At 43.5% G+C, this 24,815-nt stretch overlaps 1 protein-coding gene across 1 annotated transcript; it reads right to left on the bottom strand.

The window, feature by feature from the left end:
* Nucleotides 1-4,992: 4,992 nt before the first annotated feature.
* Nucleotides 4,993-24,480, bottom strand: PTTG1IP (PTTG1 interacting protein). Its single transcript, XM_069983260.1, has 7 exons — nt 24,353-24,480; nt 18,842-18,894; nt 14,979-15,087; nt 11,445-11,550; nt 9,968-10,033; nt 7,095-7,141; nt 4,993-6,814 (listed from the first exon to the last, which is right to left on the bottom strand). Exons 1-7 carry the CDS (start codon nt 24,420-24,422, stop codon nt 6,771-6,773), a joined length of 495 nt encoding a protein of 164 aa, XP_069839361.1. The 5' UTR covers nt 24,423-24,480; the 3' UTR covers nt 4,993-6,770.
* Between the last annotated feature and the right edge of the window lie 335 nt (nt 24,481-24,815).

The raw sequence follows: 24,815 nt of genomic DNA, 5'->3' as shown, positions 1-24,815 counted from the left end.
TTTACTTCTATTTATTTTTTTATTTTTATTAGTAGTAAAACCTTTTTTTTTTTTTTGCAAATAGGTATATTTAAAATGGCCCTATTATAACTCTTTCTATTACACTTCTTTCTTTCTAAATAAGACATTGATCACTTTTTTTTTTATATACATAAAATTTAATTTAAAAAAGCAGTTTTGTTCACACTGTTCACCATGCGGGAACAATATTGTTTTATTTTAATAGATCGCAAGATTACACACGCTACGGTATATTATATGTTAATTATACATTTTTGTGTGTTTTATGTATAAAATGGGAAGGGGGGTGATTTTCACTTTTATTGGGGGAGGGGCTTAGGGGACTTCTACATCAATACATTAGATTTCATACACTTGCCATAGCAAAGCAGGTATCAGTGTAAACTGTGATCTTCTGATAGTCTGCCACAGGCAGGCTCTATCAGAAGATCAGACTGCACGGAGTTAAGCAGTAGACCTCCGGCAGTCAGGCCATGCAGAGGTCCCGATCGGTAAGTGAGATGCTCCTGTCACACCTAAAGCGCTGCAGTTCGATCGCAGCGTTTAAGGGGTTAATGGTGGGCAGCAGCCTGTTATTGAGGGTGGGGGCCCAGCTGCTGATAGCAGCCGGTCATCACCTGCTTTGAAGCGAGCTCAAAGAGTTTTTATAGTGTTTTTTCAAAACTCAACCAATTATGCAGCTGGATAGCTGCAATCTCATGTTTAGACAGGGAGATGCACATGATCATTTAAATGGCACACAAAAGATTCAGCCATCTCACAATCAAGCAATTGCTGGCCCTTATACATAAGCCAGAGGCAGACCTATCACTTGTGCAGCCTGTTCAGCTGCACAGGGGCCCAGGCCAATAGAGGGGCCTGCCAGGCTCAGACTCTAAAGTGTCAGTTCAGCATGGCACATGTCTGTAGTGGGCCCCCCAGGCAACATCAGCACCCGGGACGTGCAGGCCCCATGCTCCGGTTGAGCCCAACTAGTGAATGTATGCTGTGCCCGGTCGGGGCTGGTTCTCCTCTCTTCTCCTGCACGCAACTGCTGTTGACACCCCCTCCTGTACTCCACTGTCTGGCATACCTTGTATGAGGAGAGAGCGTGTGATGACAAACACCCCCCCTCCCCCTTCCTGTACTCCACTGTCCGGCATACCTTGTGTGAGGAGGAGAGGAGAGAGAGCATGTGATGACAGGGGCTGGAGGGATCCTGCAGGGTTATGGCTGGCAGGGACAGGACTGTGATTGTCAGTGTGTCAGGTTGCTGGAAGTTGTAAGATTGAGGGTGGACTGTGTAAAAGAAGGCACAGTGCCCCTCTCTGGTGCTGTAAGTTTTAGTGTACGTTTATGCCTTTTAAGCCAATATCTGTTTTTCTTTCATCTCCCCCTAAGCAGCCACATACAATACATGCATCCCACCTGTGCAGCCACATACACTACATGCATCCCACCTGTGCAGCCACATACAGTACATGCATCCCACCTGGGCAGCCACATACAGTACATGCATCCCACCTGGGCAGCCACATACAGTACATGCATCCCACCTGGGCAGCCACATACAGTACATGCATCCCACCTGGGCAGCCACATACAGTACATGCATCCCACCTGGGCAGCCACATACAGTACATGCATCCCACCTGGGCAGCCACATACAGTACATGCATCCCACCTCTGCCCCAACAGTGATTAGGGGCCATTTGTTCTATCCCCTATTAGTGCTGCGCTGGGGTCACTTCCACACTCTGACATATATTCTAATCTTCCACACAGCATCCAGTGTATAATGCATCCAGGACCCTATAAGTACAACAGCTGCAAACACTACAACTCCCACCATTTACTGAAGTCTGCAGCCCTCAGGATGTGCTGGGATTTGAAGTACAAATGAGCAGACAACTCAAGGGGTTGAAACTACACCTCCCAGCATTCTCCGAAAGCTTCATAAGTGTAAGGTATTCTGAGAGTTGTAGTTATTGTTATTCCGGGAGTTGTGGTCACAAATACATCAGTACAGGATGGGACCAGGTCAGCATGTCGCTTCTGACGGGTTGTTTATTTGGGTGCCCCTCATGATCAGTTCTATTGGTGGGCCACAGGTACCCCAGTCCCACACTGGGGCCTGCATAGACTGCAATACAGTCCTTTAGTGGGCCCTGGCATCTGTGCTATAGGGCCCTCCCGAGAAACCAGGGCACATGTACCGGATACCCAGGCGTACATATGTGTGCGCCTTTAAGGCAGAAAGGTGGAGAAACGAATGGGTCATGGGGGCCCAAACACAATTTTTGCACAGGGGGCCCTTTGCAGTCTGTGTCCACCCCTGACATAGGCCAATTATCTGTGTGCGGCTGCCTATGCACAGAGCTGTGATTACTATATAGTAACCACCACTTCCCCCCGGAAACTGTATATTCTAGTAATGGGTTATTCAATGACCCTATGGAGCTGTGCAGTAAAACAACAGACAAAAATGTTTACAGCTTCACAGGACTGTACTGTACTAGTACTTTATGTCAGGAGGTCTCAGGTTAGGTTTCATGAATCACAGAGCATGTGAATAACCCATAAGAATGTACAATGTAGGGGAAGTGGGACCCTGCTCTGTATTAAATAATGTTATGCGGTAGTGCTGGATCTAGGAACTGCAGTGTCTAGGCAGCCCTGCAGTTCCAGAGATGAAAATTAGTGGCAGCAAAGTAGCCCATGTGACCCCCTACTGCTACTACTCAACATAAATCGATGGATAAACAGAAAGCGTATACATTTATTTTAATAAAGTTATATAAGAAAATATTATAACTATTAGAGTAATGTATATTAAAAAAAAAACAATTATGCAGGAAAGACCAGCAAGACCAGCTAGGGCTCCAGTCACATAACCAGGTACAATTGTGTCACACTGTCTGGTCATTCAACTATGGGCAGTCTTACACGGGATGATTATCATTTGAAAAATCATTTGGATTTAAACAATAATTGTTTTGTGTAATAGCAGCCAATGATTAAAGGAGAAGTCCGGCAAATTTTTTTATCAAAGCATTGTACTGTCCCCTAAAAGTTATACAAATTACCAATATACACTTTATACGGGAAATGCTTAGAAATGCTTTTTTCCCTCTGGTGAAAATTTTTATTACCATATTGCATTGCCCCCCAAAAGTTATAGAAATCACCAATATACACTTACGAGAAATGCTTCTAAAGTACTTTTTTCCCTGCACTTACTACTGCATCAAGGCTTCACTTCCTGGATAAAATGGTGATGTCACTTCCTGGATAAAATGGTGATGTCACGACCTGACTCCCAGAGCTGTGCGGGCTGTGGCTGCAGGAGAGGATGATGGCAGGGGGACACTGAGGGACACAGGGCACTGGAGGGATACCGAGCATCCCTCTGCCATCATCCTCTCCAGCAGCCACAGCCCGCACAGCTCTGGGAGTTGGGTCGTGACATCACCATGTTATCCAGGAAGTGACATCACCATTTTATCCAGGAAGTGAAGCCTTGATGCAGTAGTAAGTGCAGGGAAAAAAGTACTTTAGAAGCATTTCTCGTAAGTGTATATTGCTGATTTGTATAACTTTTGGGGGGCAATGCAATATGGTAATAAAAATTTTCACCAGACTTCTCCTTTAACCCTTTAAGGACGTGGCCCATTTTCGTTTTTACGTTTTCGGTTTTTCCTCCTTGTGTTTAAAAGGTCATAGCACTTGCATTTTTCCACCTAGAAACCCACATGACCCCTTATTTTTTGCGTCACTAATTGTACTTTGCAATTACAGGCTGAATTTTTGCATAAAGTACACTGCAAAACCAGAAAAAAATTCAAAGTGTGGTGAAATTGAAAAAAAAAACGCATTTCTTTTATTTGGGGGAAATGTGTTTTTACGCCATTCGCCCTGGGGTAAAACTGACTTGTTATGCATGTTCCTCAAGTCGTTACAATTAAAACGATATATAACATGTATAACTTATATTGTATCTGATGGCCTGTAAAAAATTCAAACCGTTGTTAACCAATATACGTTCCTTAAAATCGCTCCATTCCCAGGCTTATAGCGCTTTTATCCTTTGGTCTATGGGGCTGTGCGAGGTGTCATTTTTTGCGCCATGATGTGATCTTTCTATCGGTACCTTGATTGCCCATATACGTCTTTTTGATCGCTTTTTATTACATTTTTTCTGGATTTGATGCGACCAAAAATGCGCAATTTTGCACTTTGGGATTTTTTTGCGCTGACGCCGTTTACCGTACGATATCAGGAATGTGATTAATTAATAGTTTGGGCGATTACGCACGCGGCGATACCAAACATGTTTATTTATTTATTTATTTGTTTACTTTTATTTAAAACCTGGGAAAAGGGGGGTGATTCAGACTTTTATTAGGGGAGGGGGCTTTTTACTATTAACAACACTTTATTTTTTTTTTTTACACATATACTAGAAGCCCCCCTGGGGGACTTCTAGTATATACACTTGGATCTCTCATTGAGACCTCTGCAGCATAGATATGCTGCAGAGATCCATGAGATCGGCACTCGTTTGCTTTCGGCTGCTGCAGCTGAAAACGAACGAGTGCCGAGCCGAGGACGGCGCCATCTTGGACGCGCCCCCGGCCGGCATCAGTAACGGAGATCGCTCCTCCGGGACAAGGTCCCGGAGGAGCGATCTCCCCCACTAGACCCCAGGGAAACGTTGCCTCCGGTAATCGGAGGCAGCTGTCAACTTTGACAGCTGCCTCCGATTAGCTAATTAGCGGGCACGGCGATCAGATAATAGCAGTAAAAACACGTTGTTCGGTCGTTCCCTAGTCTATCAGCCAGGAAAGGACGGGCGCAAGAATGTGACCCTATTCACTTTTAGGAGTTGTGCAAGACAGGAGTGCAACATGGGCTGTTCCTGGTCACATCAAGTAGGCCTAGCTTACTGCACAAAGCATTGCCGTCCACAATACATCACACCACACATAATCATTAGTTTTGTTCTGTTTATTAGACTTTTTTTTTTTAAAAAAACCATGGACAAATACCGTGTTTCCATAAAAAGTAATCAGACCGGCTACTTCTACAAGTGTTAGTGTTCAACATTAAGCAGCCATTTGATGCATTTTGATCAAGCTCATTTAAGACACCAATGACCCTTGTTACATTCTGTATATAAACTAAGCAAATTTACAGGGAAGAATTAGGCTAACTTTGTTATAGAGCGTAAAAAGTGGCAACGGCAAAATCTCACAGTATAAACCTTTTCATAAATTAAACTACATATGGCACTTCTATAAAGGCACTAGGGGTCTGTGCATATCTGGAAGGATCTGTGCCTAGGAAAGCAGAAATAGGAGATGCATTTATTCAACAGCTATAAAATATTTGGTTTTGGCTAAAGTTAACTTTCTCTGAATTGTGTTTATGGGAGCTACCATTCATCACAATTTAAACAGAGCCATAAAGCATAGCCTAAGAGTATATATACATGGCTTTAGATGTGATCTCAGAACCCAAAAAAAACAGAAGGCACTGTTCAGAGAGGATATTGGCATTACTTTACGAGTAGTGCAGCCAGGTGTTACAAAGTGAGAAAGTGTGACATGAATGCTATAGGCCCCCCCTCTATTAACACTAACAGGGTTTTTACAAATCTGTTATTGATCTAAAAACCTTTTTAAAGGGAATCACTGCTGACACTGTTAAATAGTTGTTAGGTCAAGAGACATATGGTACCTTTCATATATCCATTTGTGCTTCCAGAACATAGAAAACACTTTAATTCTTTGGACAAATGTAGAGTCCTTCAAAGACTCCTGAAGTGCAGAAGGTTGGAACGCCTCCTTGCTCCCTCTCCCACTGCTTTTCCTGCTTGGGACTTCAAGCTGGCTGTCAATCAAGCAGGGAGGGGAAGCGAGAAAGCATTACAGCCCTCGCCACTTTAGGAGCTTGATAATGTCTGTTTGCCATTTTTACAGAAGTATAAAAACATTGTTTACATGTTCTGAAAGCACAGTCTGTTATATGAAAGGTACAATGCGTCTCCTTGCCCTAACACCTAGCTAACAGTGTCTTCAGTTTGAAAGCCGAGAGATTCACTTTAAAGACCCATATGGAACTGGGTAATGTTAGAGACTAGCGACATAAGATTTAGTAATTTGTAAAGAACATATAACAATAAAGTTCAGGGTTTATGTATTTTCCAACCATAGCCATAAACAGAAACAGCAAAAGAGCAGTATAAAGGAAACATGTGGTGGTTAAATATAAAATAAACTGAAAAAAATGGAGTGTAATGTATACATTAAAAAAAGAAAAAAAATTACTGAAATACTTAAACCAACTCTTATCTATGTGACAAGGGTCTACACATACTATATGTATAAAGAACAGTCTATTGAAATCCATTAAAGGCATATACCATACAGGTATGTTCACACTTGTCACATATGCTACACTAGTAATTTTGCTGGCAAGCTTTTAAATACATAAAGGGGCTTTTGCTGCCATACTTAACTAGAATGTCAATGACTTGGTCTTTGGATCTGAAAAGAAAATACTTAACACCATACAAATCTTAAGAAAAATTTTTAGATAATATATGATTCGACATTAGGAATGAGGGCACTTTCACAGTTGGTCCTAGCATTATGGTCCCAGGGGAGAGTGGTCCCTGGTTGGAGACCAATGGGGGTTCATAGTGTGTTGAGAACATTTTGCTTTAACAAGGTAAAGTGAAATCCTTAAAGGCTGAGAACATCCAGAACTTAATTATCAAATTTTGAATAGGGATTATCTTCTTTAAACAAACCTGCAAGTGGAAAATAGAGAAATGAGTATAGGTTCCTTTATAAACAAAGATGCAATAAGTAGTACACAACAATCACCACTAGGTGTCACACCACCCACACTGCAAATACTTGTAAGAGCTGCCCGTCAGTCTCTCCTATAAAGTCTCCAGCTAGTGCACATCAGATGCAGGGAGGGATCAGGCACTTTTTATCCTTTTGTATGAATCTGACTGACAGCTATGTGTTTCTTCTGCGTTTCTAGAATTTAAAAAGAGTTGAGAATATAAAAAAAGAACTTACCATATTTCTTTCTTATTTCATCATGTCTTGACTTCATCTGAACCCTCCTGAAAAAAAAAAAAAAAAAAAACACATGATCTTGTGTAGTATATAGACTGCACTACTGGCAGGTCACACCCTATACAGATGAAACCTAAATATAGTTGCTTGCTCAAATTCCTTCCCCACATAACTATCACATGATGCACTGCCCTCACATGTACAGTCACAATACTGGAAAAACCACTCTATTAATGTGACCATTGCAAATCCCCAGTCACCCTGGACAATTCTTTTTGCTGGAACATTGCCCTGATAATCTGAACATAGAGAGTCACACTACTAGATGATTCAATGTCCCTCCAGCATCACCCAAGGAGAAATAAGGCACTTATGTCCTTTCTACTGAAATATGTCCAGGTCTATGTCCACAAAGCATTGCCGTCCACAGTACATCACACCACACACCCTGCCGGAAGCCCCCCACCATGATGAACAGTCCGCTCAGCCAATCAGTGACTAGAGCGGTGTCCTGCCCCAGTCACTGACTGATCCACAGCTGAAGAGGCACAGGGAGGTGTGTGTTACTTTCCCCTGTGGCCAGGAGATAGATTTTTTTTTTTTTTTTAAACCCCAGAGGCCAGACTTCTTTGTTAACCCCTCAGTGCATGGAGCCACCCACCAGCTCCTGCAGAATGCAGACTAATGAATATTCAGCCATCACTCTGCAGCTGAATATTGGTGAACAGAGTTCTGTAAGATTCAGCAGGTGAATCCAGGGTTAAGAACTGCCCCCAGCACAGAGCCCGCAATTACACAGTCATTTTTTAATATAGCGTAGCAGCAAGCAAACATAATCTAACTAGCGTCATCCTCTCTGTCCCCTAAACTATTAGAATTAACTGGCAGGTTGGGATCATCTGAGATGGAAACATTGAAAGGGAATTTATCATTTGGCAAACCTTGACCAGTGAAAAACAAAATTATATATTCCATTTACTGGAAGCAAAGGGGACATTCTGAAATTGCTGAAAAATGATACACACAGTGTATCAGACAGTGGAGTAACTGTTCATAACACAAAAGGTTAAGAAAGTCCAGACAAGATGGATAATCATAACTAAATCTAGATGGAGACTATGACCATTATGAAGCCTGACAAGATACTGATTACATGTGTAAGCTACTCCTGAAGAAAGTCAGATGACTGGTTGCTGGGATCCAGTTCTTCAAGAATGCACTGACCGCATACCAGGAAGTTATCACTGTCTTACCTGCATACCTCACTAGATTTAAAGGAACACTTACACCAAATCACAAGATCAGAGTCTTCACTTTGTTTTCTTATCTATTTTGTTAGTGTTATTTGGGTCAGCCAACGCCTTACTACATACAGCATTAGGGAATGTCCAGCTTACTTTCACCTTTGTTAGGGCCCTATTACACATTACAATGATCAGCCGATGACAACATGCTGCTGTCACAGAGATGGAGAGAGGAGGGGGCCACAGTAACTGCCGGAGGGGGGTTTTAGCCAGCAGCACAGCAATAACGGCGCTCTGGTTTGTGCATGTGTGGTGTCATTCAGGGACGAGCTGACTGTATTAGGGGCCACTGCTAGATGACACATACACAGTACAGCGGGGATATGGTGCCGCTGTGCTGTGTATGTCGGTGTCCCAGGCCCCGCCCTCTATGATGATGCAGTGACAGGGGGCTGTGAATGTTGCCCATAGAGGTGTGATTACAGCGATACCCCGCCCCCCGAGGCCGTGACTACTCAGACTGTACAAACGCCCACATGACTACCTTCTTGGGATTTGCATACGGCGGGGACAAGATCAAAGTATGATTTTGGGGTGTGTGAAGCAGGGGCAGAAGCTATAGATACATGTGTGGAAAGTGTGTTAGGGGGTGTATTACCACATAGTATTGCCTTTATGTTGATTTTTTAGGTGATTGGTTCCCTTTAGGGTCCATTTACACAGAAAGACAGATTATCTGCCAAAGATTTGAAGCCAAAGCCAGAAACAGACTCTAAACAGAGAACAGGTCATAATGGAAAGCCTGAGATTTCTCCTCTTTTCAAATCCATTCCTGGCTTTGGCTTCAAACCTTTGGCAGATAATCTGTCAGATAATCTTTCTGTGTAAATCGACCCTTAAAGAGAACATGTGATCAGTCCAGCAATGTCAGCACTGGGTGCTCCAATTACGACACAATTTTCTTGCCATGCCCCCTGTTCCTGAAATATAGATATTAGATTATGCAATATGACTAACTTAATTGCACAATGGGGTGAATACTGGGCTCTGGAGAATTGGATGTCTGAGAGGGTGTGATTATAAGTTTCCTATTCTCAACCATTTTTCCACTCATCTGACTTTTTATTGAAAAGAAACTGTACAGATGATCAAATAGTATAACTCCTATATCACAGTAATATAGAAAATACAGCCACTATAGGTATCTGAACACTCAAAAACTATAAATAGTCATTTAAAAAAAAGTTTTGGACTGACCACAGGTCCTCTTTAAAGGGGTTATCCAGTGCTACAAAAACATGGCCACTTTCCCCCTACTGTTGTCTCCAGTTTGGGTGGGGTTTTGAAGCTCAGTTGCATTGAAGTAAATGGAGCTTAATTGCAAACCGCACCTGAACTGGATACAACAGTAGGGGGAAAAGTGGCCATGTTTTTGTAGCACTGGATAACCCCTTTAAGGGTAGCACTGGGGGACAGTATTGTCAAATGTGGCTCTGGAACACAGCTGTCAACTATAAATAATGTATTCAAAGTGATATTTGGTTCTCCACAGTGGCACATAAATTATGACCACCTATGATATGTCAGCAGTAACCAGCACTTCTTCCCACATCCATTTTCCCATTTTACCTTTCTTCCTGACGGACACGTCTCTCCTCCTTCTCTCTCATGGATTTTTCAGTCTCTAGACTAGAGCTGGTTGGAGGGAAGAAACAGTGTAAGACACATGTATGTAGATACACACTATGCTAGATAATAGGGCTGTTTGTAATATCAGATCACAGACAGGCAGAAGTTATGGGGGTCATTTTATACACCAGCCTTAACTGGTGCCAGAGATTTCTAATTTACTTCTATTAAAAAATAATCTCAAGTCTTCCAGTACTAATCAGCTGCTGTATGCCCTGCAGGAAATGGTGTGTTCTCTCTAGTCTGATGGTGCTCTCTGCTGCCACCTCTGTCCATGACAGGAACTGTCCAGAGCGGAAGCAAATCACCATTGAAAACCTCTGCTGCTCTCCAGACTGGAAATACCTCTTCCTGCAGGACATACAGCAGCTGAAAAGGACTGGAAGACTTGAGGTTTTTTAATAGAAGTAAATTACAAATCTGGACTAAATGATTTGAAGGAAAAACTTTTTTGCTGAATTACCCCCTTTAAAAAGGGATTATCCAGCCTCAGAAATGAATGACTTATCCTAAAATGGATCAGCTGTTTGATGGGACCCATAGCACTGGTGCAAGGGCCACAGCCTCTTTACTATTTACAGAACTTCTATCTGCATTGTCCCACTATTAGTAGCATTAGTGACAGGTATAGCAGTGTTGTCCTTTTCACCTGAATGGTACAAGGCTGCAGATTATACTGTTCACATACAGGATGGTGACACAGCTGGTTAGTGGGGACTTTGGGAGGTGGAACCTCGCTTATAAAATGTACAGATGTCCTGTCCTACCTTCCATCAATATTAGAGAAGATTGAACAACCCTTTAAAAGGGTATTCTTATCACCTAAACTTAGGGAACACAAGGGAAAGCAATTTTGCAAATGCTTTGCATTGCTTCTTAAGTCTGTCCGCATCGGCCTATTATCGCTCCGTGTAATAGGGCCTTTAGAGATTTTAAGGGTTGCTCATCTGTCATGCCATTAACTTAAAAGGTAATCTGTCATCTCTGTGTGTTTCTACAAGTATAAAACAGATAAACTGGAGAGGTGATGCTGAGCTGCAGCCCCATGCCTCCTCCCAGCCTTACCCTGTACCATAGATATACATGGCTCAGTTTCCAGCAGGGAGGCATCAATCAGGGGAGGTAGGGCTGTGTGGTGGCGTGTCACTGGGGCGCAGCACCACCTCTATGAGCAGTTTTATAAACCTGTAGTAATGACGGTCACAGGAAACGCAGGTACCATACTTTTTATTAATAATATGCTCCAACTGCAGGGGTCATCAGCTCTGTACATAAAACTGCAGATGACAACATGGAGTCCTTTCCGTAGTCACCTACTATTAGACTCTAGGGCCCTAATAAGATTGGAAAGTTCACCCAGAATCAGGATAACAGCATAACTATCCATAGTCGGACCAATATACATAATGAAACTTACTTCTTGTTCTTCTTCTTCCTACAACAGCAGCAGCAGCAGATGATCAGGGACAAAATGAGGGCCCCTCCGACCACAGAAAGCGTGATGATCAAAGCTTCAAAGTTAACTAAAAAAAAAAAAAAAAAAAAAAAAAAATCAATATGAGTTTTATTCTTTGTACAGAAATAGCTATATCACCTAATGTGTATTATGAGATAAGACAGAAATCAGAAGCAATTTTTATGATCCCCATTATAAACCCCTATACTAGAGAACAGCAGCACGTTAGGTGCTCTGTATGACTAAAGGATATAGGAGTATTATGAGTAAGTGAGAAAAACAGCATTAATAAAGCTTATAAATAGTACAGGGCCTGGATTTCCAGTCTAACAAGTCACATGTAAGCACATGAACATTCCTGAGAGCTCAATATAAGATTTGTGCAGCCGGAGGCTGGGGGATCCAGATACCAACAGAAGTACATTAAGACTGCAGACACTATGACATTGTGTCATTTCCGTAAATGGAACCAGGAATTCAGCAACAAAACACATAGGAGGTTAAATGATACAAGTGCATCTCAGTAAGTTAGAATACCACCAAAAAGTAATTTTTATTCTTTCAGCAATTCAAGTCATAAACTGAGACTGCTATACTAGGGTAGGTTCACACTACGGAATCCGCACGGATAAGTTCCGGCGGATTTCGTGGCTCGTGCCCGTTCACGCGCGCCTATCCGCCCTTGCCATAGACACCATCCTATGACTGGGCCAATTCCGCCTTCCGACGAAAGAACTGACATGTCTATTCTTTCGGCAGATAGCGGAGTCGGCCCGGCCATAGAATGGTGTCTATGGAGCCGGCGGATATGCGTGTCGCCGTGAACATGTACAAGCCACGGAATTCACCGGAACTTCCCTACTTACCCTTATATAGAGTCATTACTAACAGTGAGCTTTTTCTAGTGTTTATTTCTGTTAATGTTGATGAAGGTCTCATATTTCCTGGTAGACGGCGGCACTTTCTTTGGACCTACACCAGCAGATGACATGGCTCCCCAAACTATTACCGATTGTGGAAACTTCACACTAGACCTTAAGCAGCTCTTCCTTCAGACTCTAGGACCTTGTTTTCAAAATTTACTTTCATCTAAAAACACCTTTGACCACTGAGCAACAGTCCAATTGTTTTTCCCCTTGGTCTAGGTGAGACGCTTCTGGTGTTGCCTGCTGGTCATGAGTGGCTTGACACATAGGGGGAGATTTATCAAACATGATGTAAAGAGAAACTGGCTCAGTTGCCCCAAGCAACCAATCAGATCCCACCTTTCATTCCTCACAGACTCTTTGGAAAATGAAAGGTGGAATCTGATTGGTTGCTAGGGGCAACTGAGCCAGTTTCACTTTACACCATGTTTGATGAATCTCCCCCATAGAATGTGGCACCTGTAGCCCATGTCCTGGATACGTCTGTGTGTGGTGGCTCTTAAGGCACTGACTCCAGCAGCAGTCCACTCTCTGTGAATCTCCCCCAAATTTTTGAATGGCATTTTCGTTACCCGGTGCTTGTGCACCTTTTCCTACCACACTTTTTCCTTCCACTCAACTTTCCATTAATATGCTTTGATACAGAACTCTGAGAACAGCCAGCTTCTTCAGCAATTACCTTTTGGGGCTTACCCTCCTTGTGGAGTGTGTCAGTGACTGTCTTCTGGACATCTGTCACGTCAGCAGTCTTTCCCATGATTGTGTCACCTAGACTAAGGGACCTTTTTAAATGCTTTGGAAGCCTGTGGTTTGGGCTAATTATTCTAATTTTCTGACAATGTATTTTGGGTTTTCCTTGGCTGTAAGCCATAATCAGCATAACCAGAAATAAACATTAGAAAAACATCACTCTGTAATGACTATCTGGTAGTAGTGTTTCCTTTTTTGAATTTCTAAAATAAAAATTATGTATATATTTTATTTCATATATAGCTTTAGGACATTCTAATTAATTGAGATGCATAAGGGTGCGTTTACACAGACAGATTTGACAGATTTTTCAAGCCAAAGCCAGGAACAGACTATAAACAGAGAACAGGTCATAAAAGGAGAGACCACTATTTCTCCTCTTTTTAAATCCATTCCTGGCTTTGACTTCTGTCAGAGAAATCTCTCTGTGTAAATGCACCATTAGATCATGACATTGAGGGAAACTAATCTATTTATACACCGAGCCTGAAGGTAAACCAATCCATATAGTCTTCCTTTGGCCATCAACAGCAGCTTAAAAAAAAAAAAAAGGTACTCCGGAAACTCAAGGCTTTTTTTGTTAATACAAATTGCTTAATTTATTTATTTATTGAAAGAAAAGTACAGTATAATTAGCAGGTAACCACCGGTTGGTGTGCAAAGGCTGCCCTGCTCTGGTATAGTGACAGGCAGCTTCCCCCCCCTGTGTACTAACATACAATACATGGGGGGGGGGGAGGGGGGGCGGTGGTTCTGCAGAAGCTCTATGTGGGGTACTAGCAGGAGCGCTGTAATGAACAGCTGAGGCTACACAATGCATTCTGGAAATCGTTGTACTGTGCAAGTGCTGAACCAAGAAACACAATGCAATGCTATGTGCAGCTATTTTTATTATTTATACAAGATTGGAATACCCCTTTAAGTTCACCCCAAACAAATGGGAGAGCATATCAAGAAACTGTAGAACGGTAAGTAACCAGGGACCCTTGGCTATTTAATCTTATTTTCTCATTATTGATCTCAAACTTTTTTTTTTTGGGGGGGGGGGGGGGGGGGGGGAGCCACTACTACTCTCTTTATTGTTGATCCTTGCCTGTCATGAATGGCGGCGAGGGGCAGATGGAAGTTCAACCATCACCTTATTGTAGTGGGTTTGGGAAGTGCTACTCTTTTTGGATATTAAAAAGATACATTTTATTTATAAGCAACTACCTGTTGTTGTTGACCTACTGCAGTACACTATATTCACTGTCTGTCCCTCCTCCATTCCCCTGTAGACAGTGAGCTATTTGGGCCGGGCTCACTCCATCTGCAAACATTACTTTGTAAATCTACAAAACTATTAGTTGCACGGTAATTGGCATTTATCAGAAAAATTATAAAAGCATATGCTACAGACATGATAAAATAAGCTTTATACTGGGATCCTGTGGGCCCTAACGGTCTAATTTTACACAGATGTGTTTCTCTGTAATAGATGCAGTATAGGGCTATGTTCACATGGGGTAAAACTATGTGTGAATAGAGAGGAGGGGATTATGGCCATATTTTACAGCGTTCACACAGCCAAACACATCCAGTTTATTTGCACAGCACACGAAGCAGATTTTCAAGCGATCGTAGAAAAACGCAAAAAAACTTCCAGGAAGAAAGAAGAAACTATGTGAACACCAAATACAGTACTGTGAGAAAATTGTATTATCAGAATGTCCAGATAAGAGTTTCACTTCACAACGTTCCCAAGAAGACGTAGTGCTGGTATGTAACCAAGAGCCACCAGGCAGTAAAACGGACACATACAGCTCAAATATTTACTCACCCCAGCATATCCCCCAGCGGGCGTCCTTCAGTTTACATAGTGATGACGGGGGCAGGATGTTTCTAACAGGATAATCCAGACACTTGCTGTTTGTGTTGCACCATAAACACTGTGTGAAAACAAAACATGAACGTGTCAGCCGCAGAAAAAAATCAAGAACAATAAGATTACAGAGCAGAACCTAAGAATATAATACAGACGAGTGCACGAGGCCTCTTATAGGACCAGCCATAGCTGAGATGATGCTGGGAAAGCTACAGGTCAGAGACCACTGGTCCACATTCTATTGTCCATTATTTTCTGACACGCGGAGGAGGACAAATTATTCTTCTAGGAAAGCTAATGTCAGCTAATCATTCATTGCAATACCCATTCCCCAGTCCTCCGCAGCTCTCCCTTTGTTTTCTGTCCTCCACTGCCTGCTCCCAAGATGGTGGCTCAGGGCGAGACCATCTCCCTCACTAACCAAGATTATGCAAAAGAAGAGCCTGTGGAGCCTCCACAGGCTCTTCTTATGTATAATCATGTTTCCCAGGGAGCAACGCACCTAGGATTTCACTGCATTGAGCACTTTCACTAGCAGCCAGCAATGTTATCATTTGGCTGGTCTCCCTGAGATCAGCGATCTGTTTCTCTTATCACTAACCAAGATGGGCTACGGCAGAGGCTAGAGATTAGAGCTCTGAATAGGATCTGCTCAGCCAGAAGCAGCTAGAAGACCAGAAAGAAGCTAGACCGGAGTAGGCAGGTATCTTTTTTTCCCACTAAATCATTTTAAAGTGTTGGAATACCTCTTTAATTTTACAAAAAAATTTACTCTGGAGAAACCCGTTTTCAGGAACTTTAACCTAATTGTACGAGTATATTAACTGTCACAATGCATAAGACTTTCATAAATATATGATATCAGGTCTACCTGGAAAACCCCAGAAGTCAGGTGCCAAACCTCCTGCTGTTAACCCCCCTTCCCCCCCACCATCAGTTGTATTACAGAACTTCCCTTAACCTGGTGTCTACCAAACAAAACTACCTTCATTTGACCTTTTGTTATATTATAGTGTCTTAGGTCTTGGCAGGAAGCAATCAATCTATATTATGAATTGTAGACATGCCCGAGCATATTACACACAGCCCATTACAGACCCCTAGCACAATGGTCAATACAAGAACAAGGCAGCTTATGTACGGATCAGAGACGAAACAATGCACAAAGATATTACGGAAATGCACATGGCCGTCATTAGCATGGAATGATTTCACATGACAGTAATACTGTATATAGCACTGTATACAAGGAACCGACTATGAACCACATCATGGGAACAGCTACTCCTAAAGCAGATGCAGGGTGGAACTGACAGCGACTATCAGAACGTTAACTCACTTCTTTCTAATAGTGATAAGACACTGCAGTGATTGATTATCTATTAGTGAATCCAGGACCCCGGGTTGATCTAATATGAGACATTTTACCTTATTTTTCAACATCTTGATTGAAACTTTTTCAATTAAAAGGGGTTTATAGTCTCACCCTGACTCACCCTTAAGGTGAATATCAATGAATAGGTCACTATGCAAATGTGTAAGTAAATAATGGCAGGGCTGGGCACCATACCTCTCATGCTAATAAGGACCTCAGGGAGACGACTTCATATGCAAAGACTCCACTTCTTATCAGTCATGGGTATTTTAGCTATTGAGCCCAGCAGCATAACATGTCACACCCAGAGACTGATCACTAATTTGGACAAAGTGCGTTAAAATTTTCTTTCCAGATCCCATTGTCATGCAATGTCATTCTGGTTTCACCTGTAGTTTTCTTGCAAATCTCTACCGACTGTATTATAGGGACCCTTCCCCCATCTAGCAGCCCTTTGTAACACTTGAGACTATGCAATGAAACATAACGATGCGCTATTTGACTTCATAAACAGACAAATAGTTGCTATCATTATTTCATCCTGGTAAATCCGCCAGAGGAAGAATGGCAGAACAGGGAGCAGTAGAAGTGAATAGGGACCCTTATGGGCCATCAATATCTGAATCTGAAGGGCCATGACGCCGTACCATGTTTAAAAAAAAACCAAAACAAAACAACCCTCTAAACAGTTATAACACAACAATCACTAAGACCAGGGAGATCAGCATAAAAATAAGCTGGAATACTTGTTCAAGAGCCTCTATTGATACATTTGAATGCAGGGGTGTCCATGGAGCCTCAATCACGAATCTGAAAACACAGTAGTAACCAGATATCCCTCCCAGGAAGGAAACTCGTTGCTAAGGGGTGCCTCCAAGTGAGGAGATCACAAAACCACCCAAATACACAGTCCCACTCAGTTGTAAGTTTTAGGGTATATTCACACGGGCGGGCTCGCAGCGAGATTCTCGCTGCGAGCCCGGCAGGTCCTGACAGTTCCCATACACTACATACTTGCTGCGGTCTAAACGACCGCAGCGAGTATGTAATTATACCGCCCTTAACCCCTTCTGCTCCCGCCCGGCTCCCCCGCTGTAAGCATACTTTACCTGTCCTTGCTGCACGGGTCCGGCGTCCTGCTCTCCCGCCCGGCCAATCAGTGGCTGCGGCTGGGCAACACACTGATTGGCCGGACAGGAGAGCAGGACGCCGGACCCGTGCAGCAAGGACAGGTAAAGCATGCTTACAGCGGGGGAGCCGGGCGGGAGCAGAAGGGGTTAAGGGCGGTATAATTACATACTCGCTGCGGTCGTTTAGACCGCAGCAAGTATGTAGTGTATGGGAACTGCCAGGACCTGCCGGGCTCGCAGCGAGAATCTCGCTGCGAGCCCGGCCGTGTGAATATACCCTTAGGCCAGAATCCTGCTCCACAGCGATGAGAGGCAATACCCAGAAACAGCTGTCTGTGGATAGACGTCTGGTTTTGGTAATCCCTTGTCATGTTGCAATACTCGCAACTGAGTTAGACTTTGACGCAAAAGCAACAGGTATGCTTTCCAGGAAGGATATCCGGCTATTCCGATGTTTTGAGACTCGTGACCGAGGCTCCACGGAGCACCTTTTTTTTTTTTTTTGCATATTCATGTTTTAACACTGCCATTTATACGATATGGCAGAGGCCACAATATTCACTAGATAAGCCCTCGGAGCTCCCAGCATCATATTAAGAGATAAGTGAATTTCCATTTACAGTACTAGTAAAGTGCTTTACTAGGCTTGCTGGTCGGCTTGTCAGCCGGCTGCCTTTGAATTCTGTGCCGTTCCGGGTGCCTGGAAAAGCTGGATTCAGTCCTGGGAACCTTCTCACACGACTGGATCCAGATTATTCAGATTATGCAGAGCCTAGCATAGTGCTTCGCTAGTACTGTAAATTCACTCATCACTTATTATAATGAACGATGCCGGGAGCTCTGAACTCTGGTCCGTAATAAATCGTTAGAATCTACAGACCATAGTTACAGAATGTGGGAACTACAGAATGTAGAAAACTAAGATTATAGTAAGATGAGGGACTGGCTTAGCCGCATGCTCCTCCCGACTCATTTGACCGGTCATGGTCTGAGCCCCCCCCCCCCGTGCCTCTTCACTCAAAGACCTGACGTGTCAATTCTTTGAGCAGAGGCGAGCAAGCCCTCCCATTTAAAGACATAGCAGGAGGGGTTCCCAGTGGAATCTCCGCGCTGAATTCGTAGGTGAACAGGCCCTAAATCTGCTTTGAGTTCCATGCACAAAACCTTCTTCTTGTGTGAACATACCCCAATACTAACACCGATTTATTGTTTTCTCAATACATAATCTCTAGTGCACAGCAACATTCACAGTGAGTCAGGAATAAACCAGACCCAGCAACCTCTTTGTACAGGGGATCTCCCGCAGCACTTACCTTCACATTCTTCAGACAGGTCTCACAGGTTGTGTTTGACATTGTGGAACAGGCTGGAAAACATTTTAACAAGAAATTACTTTACAGCAGACGCCAACATAAACACAACACCAACATGTTTTATATAGATATGACACTTGTGACTGGCCTCTAAAGATGCACTATAACCTGGGACACGTAATAAACCTTGTACATCTCAGCCATATATGATACATCACCAGTTCTCCATTAAGACAGATTACGATTAGCATTACCAGGCTACATCTCGGGTGTTTATCTTGTCATAAACGATCTGATGAAGCCTGGTAATGCTAATCACATGGTGCAGCCCAAATAGTTTGTTTAGATAAAACCTACAGATCACACATAGTCAATAAGGCTCTAATTATGTAAACAAAGATGCAATAAAACAGCGGTCACAGTCATCGACACAGTCCAAGGCAGCATCTCCCCACCCTATCCCTACTTGCAGATGGGAAGAGATGAACCAAAGCAGGCACAGCAGTGAGAAGCAGCTGTGGACCACCCTGATGACTCTAAGCCCCATTCCCAGGTAGCACCATTGTGTTTAAGAGTGAATCATACACCATTGTAATAAGGGAGTTTATCCCCATTTCAAAAACTTATGACCGATTCCTTTTTCTGATGAACATGATTGCTATGTGAACTACGTTATAATCCATATGAACATATGTACATGTGTGTACAGGATGCCTCCAAGGCAAGTGTATACCTCCCATGATCACAGTCAATAGTAGTAATATTAATCGTGCAGAGGTGCTAAGGGAAAGTCAGGTCCGCTATGAATTACCTGGTATTCACCAACCAATTGTTTGGACCCCAAAAGTAATTTACTGACCAACAGCACCAGTCAGAATGATTGGGTCATAAGTAGCAGTATGGTATAGACCAAGGGTGTCAAACTCAGGCCCTCCAGCTGTTGCTAAACTACAATTCCCATCATGCCTGGACAGCCAAAGCTTTAGCTTTGGCTGTCCAGGAATGATGGGAATTGTAGTCTTTTAACAGCTGGAGGGCTTGAGTTTGACACCTATGGTATAGACTATATGGGTAACGTAAAGCAAAAGTCACCATTGGTTGAACCCTATACAACTGGAAAAAAAAAAAAAAACACTAACCACAAAATGGCAATTATCATGGACACTATTGAACAAGTAATATCTAGAGATGAGTGAACCTCAGGCTTGCACGAGTTCGCCTGAACCAGAACATGCACAGCATTGGATTACCAATGGCTGAAGTTGTTGGATGCGGCCCAGAAAGCATGGATACAGCCATAGACTGTATGCATGTTTTCCAGGACTCCCTAGGGCAGCATCCAACTTTTTCTCGGATGATCCCAAGTTTGCTGGAAGTTCGCTCATCTCTAGTAACAACATAATAGATTTTATGGAACAAAAAAAACCACACACACGTTAGACATAGCTCTTCCTTCCGGTATGTTGTGCAACACCGTTATAAAAGCGAATGACAGGCATACATTAGTCATCCTATAGGTGACTATCCCTGTACTAACACTTTACTTAAGAGGTCAACAAGCCCGTTCCAAGTGTCAGCACGCTGCCAATGACTGTCAGAGGATTAGACTGAGGAGCAGCGCATACATGGCGGCACTACACTTTGCACCGCAGAGCTTTATCTCGCAGCCGCTCAGTTAATAAGATTAGCTATTTCAACAGCTGGTAAATCTGAGCTCAGAATAACAATCACAGCCATGTTTGTTTAGCTCTGGCACCAATAGCAACTCTGGAAGAAGTTATTCTAGCGGCATGTATAATTACATCCCCGGGGAGGACAGAGTTATTGTCAGCAGCTAAATGCCACTTTAAGTAGGTATACAGAACTATAAACATTTGTCATATATAGACTGAAGCCGCACAGATAGAGATGAGCGAACCTGATGATAAAGCCATGGGCTGTATCCATGTTTTCCAGGCACTCCTCACGTTGCATCCAGCTTCTCCAGAGGGATTCAAGTGCCGATCATTCAGGTTGATGTAAACCGGAACTTTCGGCTGGTTCGCCCATCTCTACACATAGAGGCCAAAATCGGATTTCTTTGGCCTCCTTCAGGTGACTGGGCTCTATGAATATATTTGCCTTACGACTTATTCCCACAGCCCATATATTTCATAGGCTATGGAGGGGGAAGCCCTGTAATGGAGTGTTTCCCCACCCTGCATGATGTATCAATATCATGCTGTTAGTGGGGAAACTATTAGGGTATAGCATATGGAGTAATTCTGGCGGAAAACTCTGTGCGAAATCTGCTGCTCGTCCTGGCGCGCTCCCACTTCCCTCTCCGCCGTTTCCGTTACATGCTCGGGCGGATTCCGCTGTCCACCCAAAGTAGTGATATGTCTATTCTTTGGGGGGGATGGCGGAATCCACCAGATCATAGAATGGAGTCTATGACGAGGGCAGAGATGCGTGGCTGTGAGCGGCGGGTGATCTGCCCGGATTCCTCAGTGTGAACGTACCCTTATAGGGCTTCCCCATCCGTAGCCTCCATAATTTACAGGATGTGGGAATAAGCTCAGTGTCCGTCCAGTGCCCTGTGTCCCTCAGTGTCCCCCTGCCATCATCCTCTCCAGCAGCCACAGCCCGCACAGCTCTGGGAGTCGGGTCGTGACATCACCATTTTATCCAGGAAGTGACATCACCATGTTATCCAGGAAGTGAAGCCTTGATGGAGTAGTAGGTGCAGGAAAAAGCACTTTATAAGCATTTCCTGTAATAAGTGTATATTGGGGATTTGTATAACTCTTGGGGGGCAATACAATACTTTAATAAAAAATTTCACTGGACTTCTCCTTTAAGGAAACCTTTCAACACATTGCTACAAAGCTGGAGGTGCCAAAATGTAGTGCTGGTTCCATGGGTACATGGATTCCATCAGGCAGAATTTCCAGTGTAGATGTTAGCAGGGCACTAAAGGGGTACTCCGCAAAAAAAAAAACAACAACTATTCTTTCAAATCAACTGGCGTCAGTAAGTGCTAGAGATTTGTGATGATCTAAAATAAATCTCCAGTCTTCCAGTACTTATCAGCTGCTGTAGGTTATAGACACAGACATGCAGGACATACATCAGCTGATGAGTACTGGAAGACGAGATTTAAAAAAAAATAAAATTACAAATCTCTGGCACTTTCTGACACCAGTTGATTTGAAAGAAATTCTTTTTGCAGAAGTACCCCTTTAATGCCCTGTTCGCTATAGTTGCCCTTTAAGATATGCCATACGCATCACTCCTTCCCACTCCACACAATCATGCATGTCTTCTAAATGTGGAGAAAGCTGCTGCCAGACACTAGTGGCAGTAGCTTATGTCCTAAAGAACAAAAGGAGCAAGCTGATATCTCAGGAACTAAACCTCAGATTAAGAAAAAAAGGGGCACATCCCTGGATTCAGGGCTGCAGCACAGATCTGCCCATTTTACAAAGGTTTGCATTGGCAAGGTTTATGGTAACTGTCCCAATGACATCTCAATAAACATGAATGCAGTGAGGGTCCTATTACACAGAGCGATTTTTAACGACTATTGATAAACGATCGCAAACGAGGTTGTTTATCGTTAACCTGAAATCGTTCACCATATTACATAGAACAATGGTCGTTAGTTACGATTGTTACTATGATCGTTTATTCCTTCTGATCCCAGTAAAACAATGGACAGCGTGCAATCACATGGAACGATTAGTGAACAAATGCGGAACTTGAGAGAACGAGAGTGGAATTACAGCAAACGATTAGCGATGATTTAGATCTGGACCTAAAATTAACGATCAACGACATTCGAACGATTATTTGATCGTTGCCTGCAATTACACAGAACGATTATCGTATAAATTTGAATATAACAATTTTTAACACGATAATTGTTCCATGTAATACGGCCCTTAGGGTCCATTTACACAGAAAGATTATCTGCCAAAGACTTGAAGCCAAAGCCAGGAATGGATTTGAAAAGAGGAGGAATCTCAGGCTTCCCTTTATGACCTGATCTCTGTTTATAGTCTGTTTCTGGCTTAGGCTTCAAATCTTTGGCAGATAATCTGTGTAAATGGACCCTTAGGGCCCTATTCCACGGGACGATTATCATTCGCATAATCGTTAACGATAAAGATCCAAACGACCGCTATTGCGAAAGACCTGACAACGTTCACCCATTTACATGGAATGATAATCGTTACTTATGATCGTTCTTGCGGACATCTTGTTGTCGCTATTGCGTTCGTCACTACTGCGAACGGCTTCTTATTCAATGCGAACGATTTGCAAACGAGCAACAATAAAAATAGGTCCAGGTCTTATTAAATGATCAACGATTTCTCATTCAGTCGTTAGTGGTCAACTGCTGTTCAAACTAACGATTATCGTTTAGATTCAAACGATTTAACGATAATCTGAACAATAATCATCCGGTGGAATAGGGCCCTTAGTCATCTAGACTCCCCCCCTACAAATGAGTCGGTGACAAGTTGCTAGAATATACTATCAACAGTGGACTCATGGGGGTCCGATCTCTGGAATCCTTACTGGTTTTCATTGAATAAAAGGAGACTGTGGCTTCTCCCAGCAAGTGACCACAACATAACCCTCCTTACTGGGATAGGCCTGCTCCATAGATTCCTGTACAGAAGCAATGGGAATGCTGGATTTGTGACCCTTTGGGGTTTGGGATCAGGGTGTGTACAGGGGGGGGGGGTGTAATCCATTAAAATTCAACAACTTAAAGGGGTTATCCAGAGCTACAAAAACATGGCCGCTTTTCCCCCTACTGTTGTCTCCAGTTCAGGTGCGGTTTGCAATCAAGCTCCATTTACTTCAATGGAACTGTTTTAAAACCCCACCCAAACTGGAGACAACAGTAGGGGGAAAGTGGCCATGTTTTTGTAGGGCTGGATATCCCCTTTAAATTTCTTCTGTTTTTCTCAAAAGAGTGAGATTCCAGGGATGGCCACTATTTTAGTGATAACCTATGGTTGGACAGAGTCATGGCAGTCTTCAGAGGAATACACAACTGTTCAGAACGATCAGGGGCTTTAGACTGAGTTTATCTTGTGTGAGACCAGTCTAGGGAATTGTGTCCATCAGTACTGGAGACCCTCTACAAATCCCATCATACCAGGTCTGTAGTCTTCCAGCAGCCACAGGTTGGGGAGCAGGGCTGGTCGCCAATGTTGTCTGTGTCTCTCCAGCAGCTGCTAAACTACAACTCCCAGCATGCCCTCCCCCCGTACACACTTTGTATTAGAAGTAATACGGTACAGAGTCTATCCTGACACAGGGTACGGAGGTAGTCTGCTAGCCGCCACCCGTGCGGGCTGGGACAGGCAGAAGCATAGAGAGCGTCCGGAGAGCACATCCGCCATGTACAGGGAGGGCTCCCACTAACGACCCTTAGAGTGGCAGAAACTTGTGTAAAAGTTACGCCCGTTCACAATCTCACGGTACCGCGTCCATCTACTGCTCGTTCACACTCACCTGGATCATCAGCGGCGCAGGCTACGACCAGCAGCCCCAGCACCACGGCCACACAGCGGAGAAGCGCCATCCTCGCGCACCAGCAGCGTCCTTCTGCCAACAGCGATCTGCTTACAACACGTGACTCGCCTCCAGCCGACCCTCCGTGACGTCACCGATACCGCCAAGCCCCGCCCACAAGCCAAGAGTCTTCTGTTTATTGCGCCTCGCTGAGGTGTCACGTGATCTCCTAGTCCCGCCCGACTGTAACTAGAGCGTCACAATGTGAGAACCAACTTTTTAGTACGGCCCGTAGTATGGAAGCAGCAAAGCGCTGAGAGTGATCGGAGTAGGTGGAAGTCTCCATGGTTACAAACTATGAGTTCTGGTGGGGACCAGCTGATATGACATTACACCAGGGCTCCATATCCTGGGACTCTCCCAGGCTGCTCATACACCCAGTGGCGGTCTTTGGCACCAAGCA

This window comes from Dendropsophus ebraccatus, chromosome 9 (genome assembly GCF_027789765.1).
Source record: "Dendropsophus ebraccatus isolate aDenEbr1 chromosome 9, aDenEbr1.pat, whole genome shotgun sequence".
In the NCBI taxonomy this organism is placed as follows: domain Eukaryota; kingdom Metazoa; phylum Chordata; class Amphibia; order Anura; family Hylidae; genus Dendropsophus; species Dendropsophus ebraccatus.
This window is presented reverse-complemented; position numbering and strand designations above follow the sequence as displayed.

Bases quoted from the DNA above. Each gene is read 5' to 3' on its own strand.
- PTTG1IP (XM_069983260.1), bottom strand. From the start codon at position 24,422: ATGGCGCTTCTCCGCTGTGTGGCCGTGGTGCTGGGGCTGCTGGTCGTA. The intron at 18,895-24,352 runs GTGAGTGTGAAC...AATGTTTTCCAG, and splicing joins CTGCGCCGCTGATGATCCAG to CCTGTTCCACAATGTCAAAC. The intron at 11,551-14,978 runs GTGAGTAAATAT...TTTTTTTTTTAG, and splicing joins CCGCTGGGGGATATGCTGGG to TTAACTTTGAAGCTTTGATC.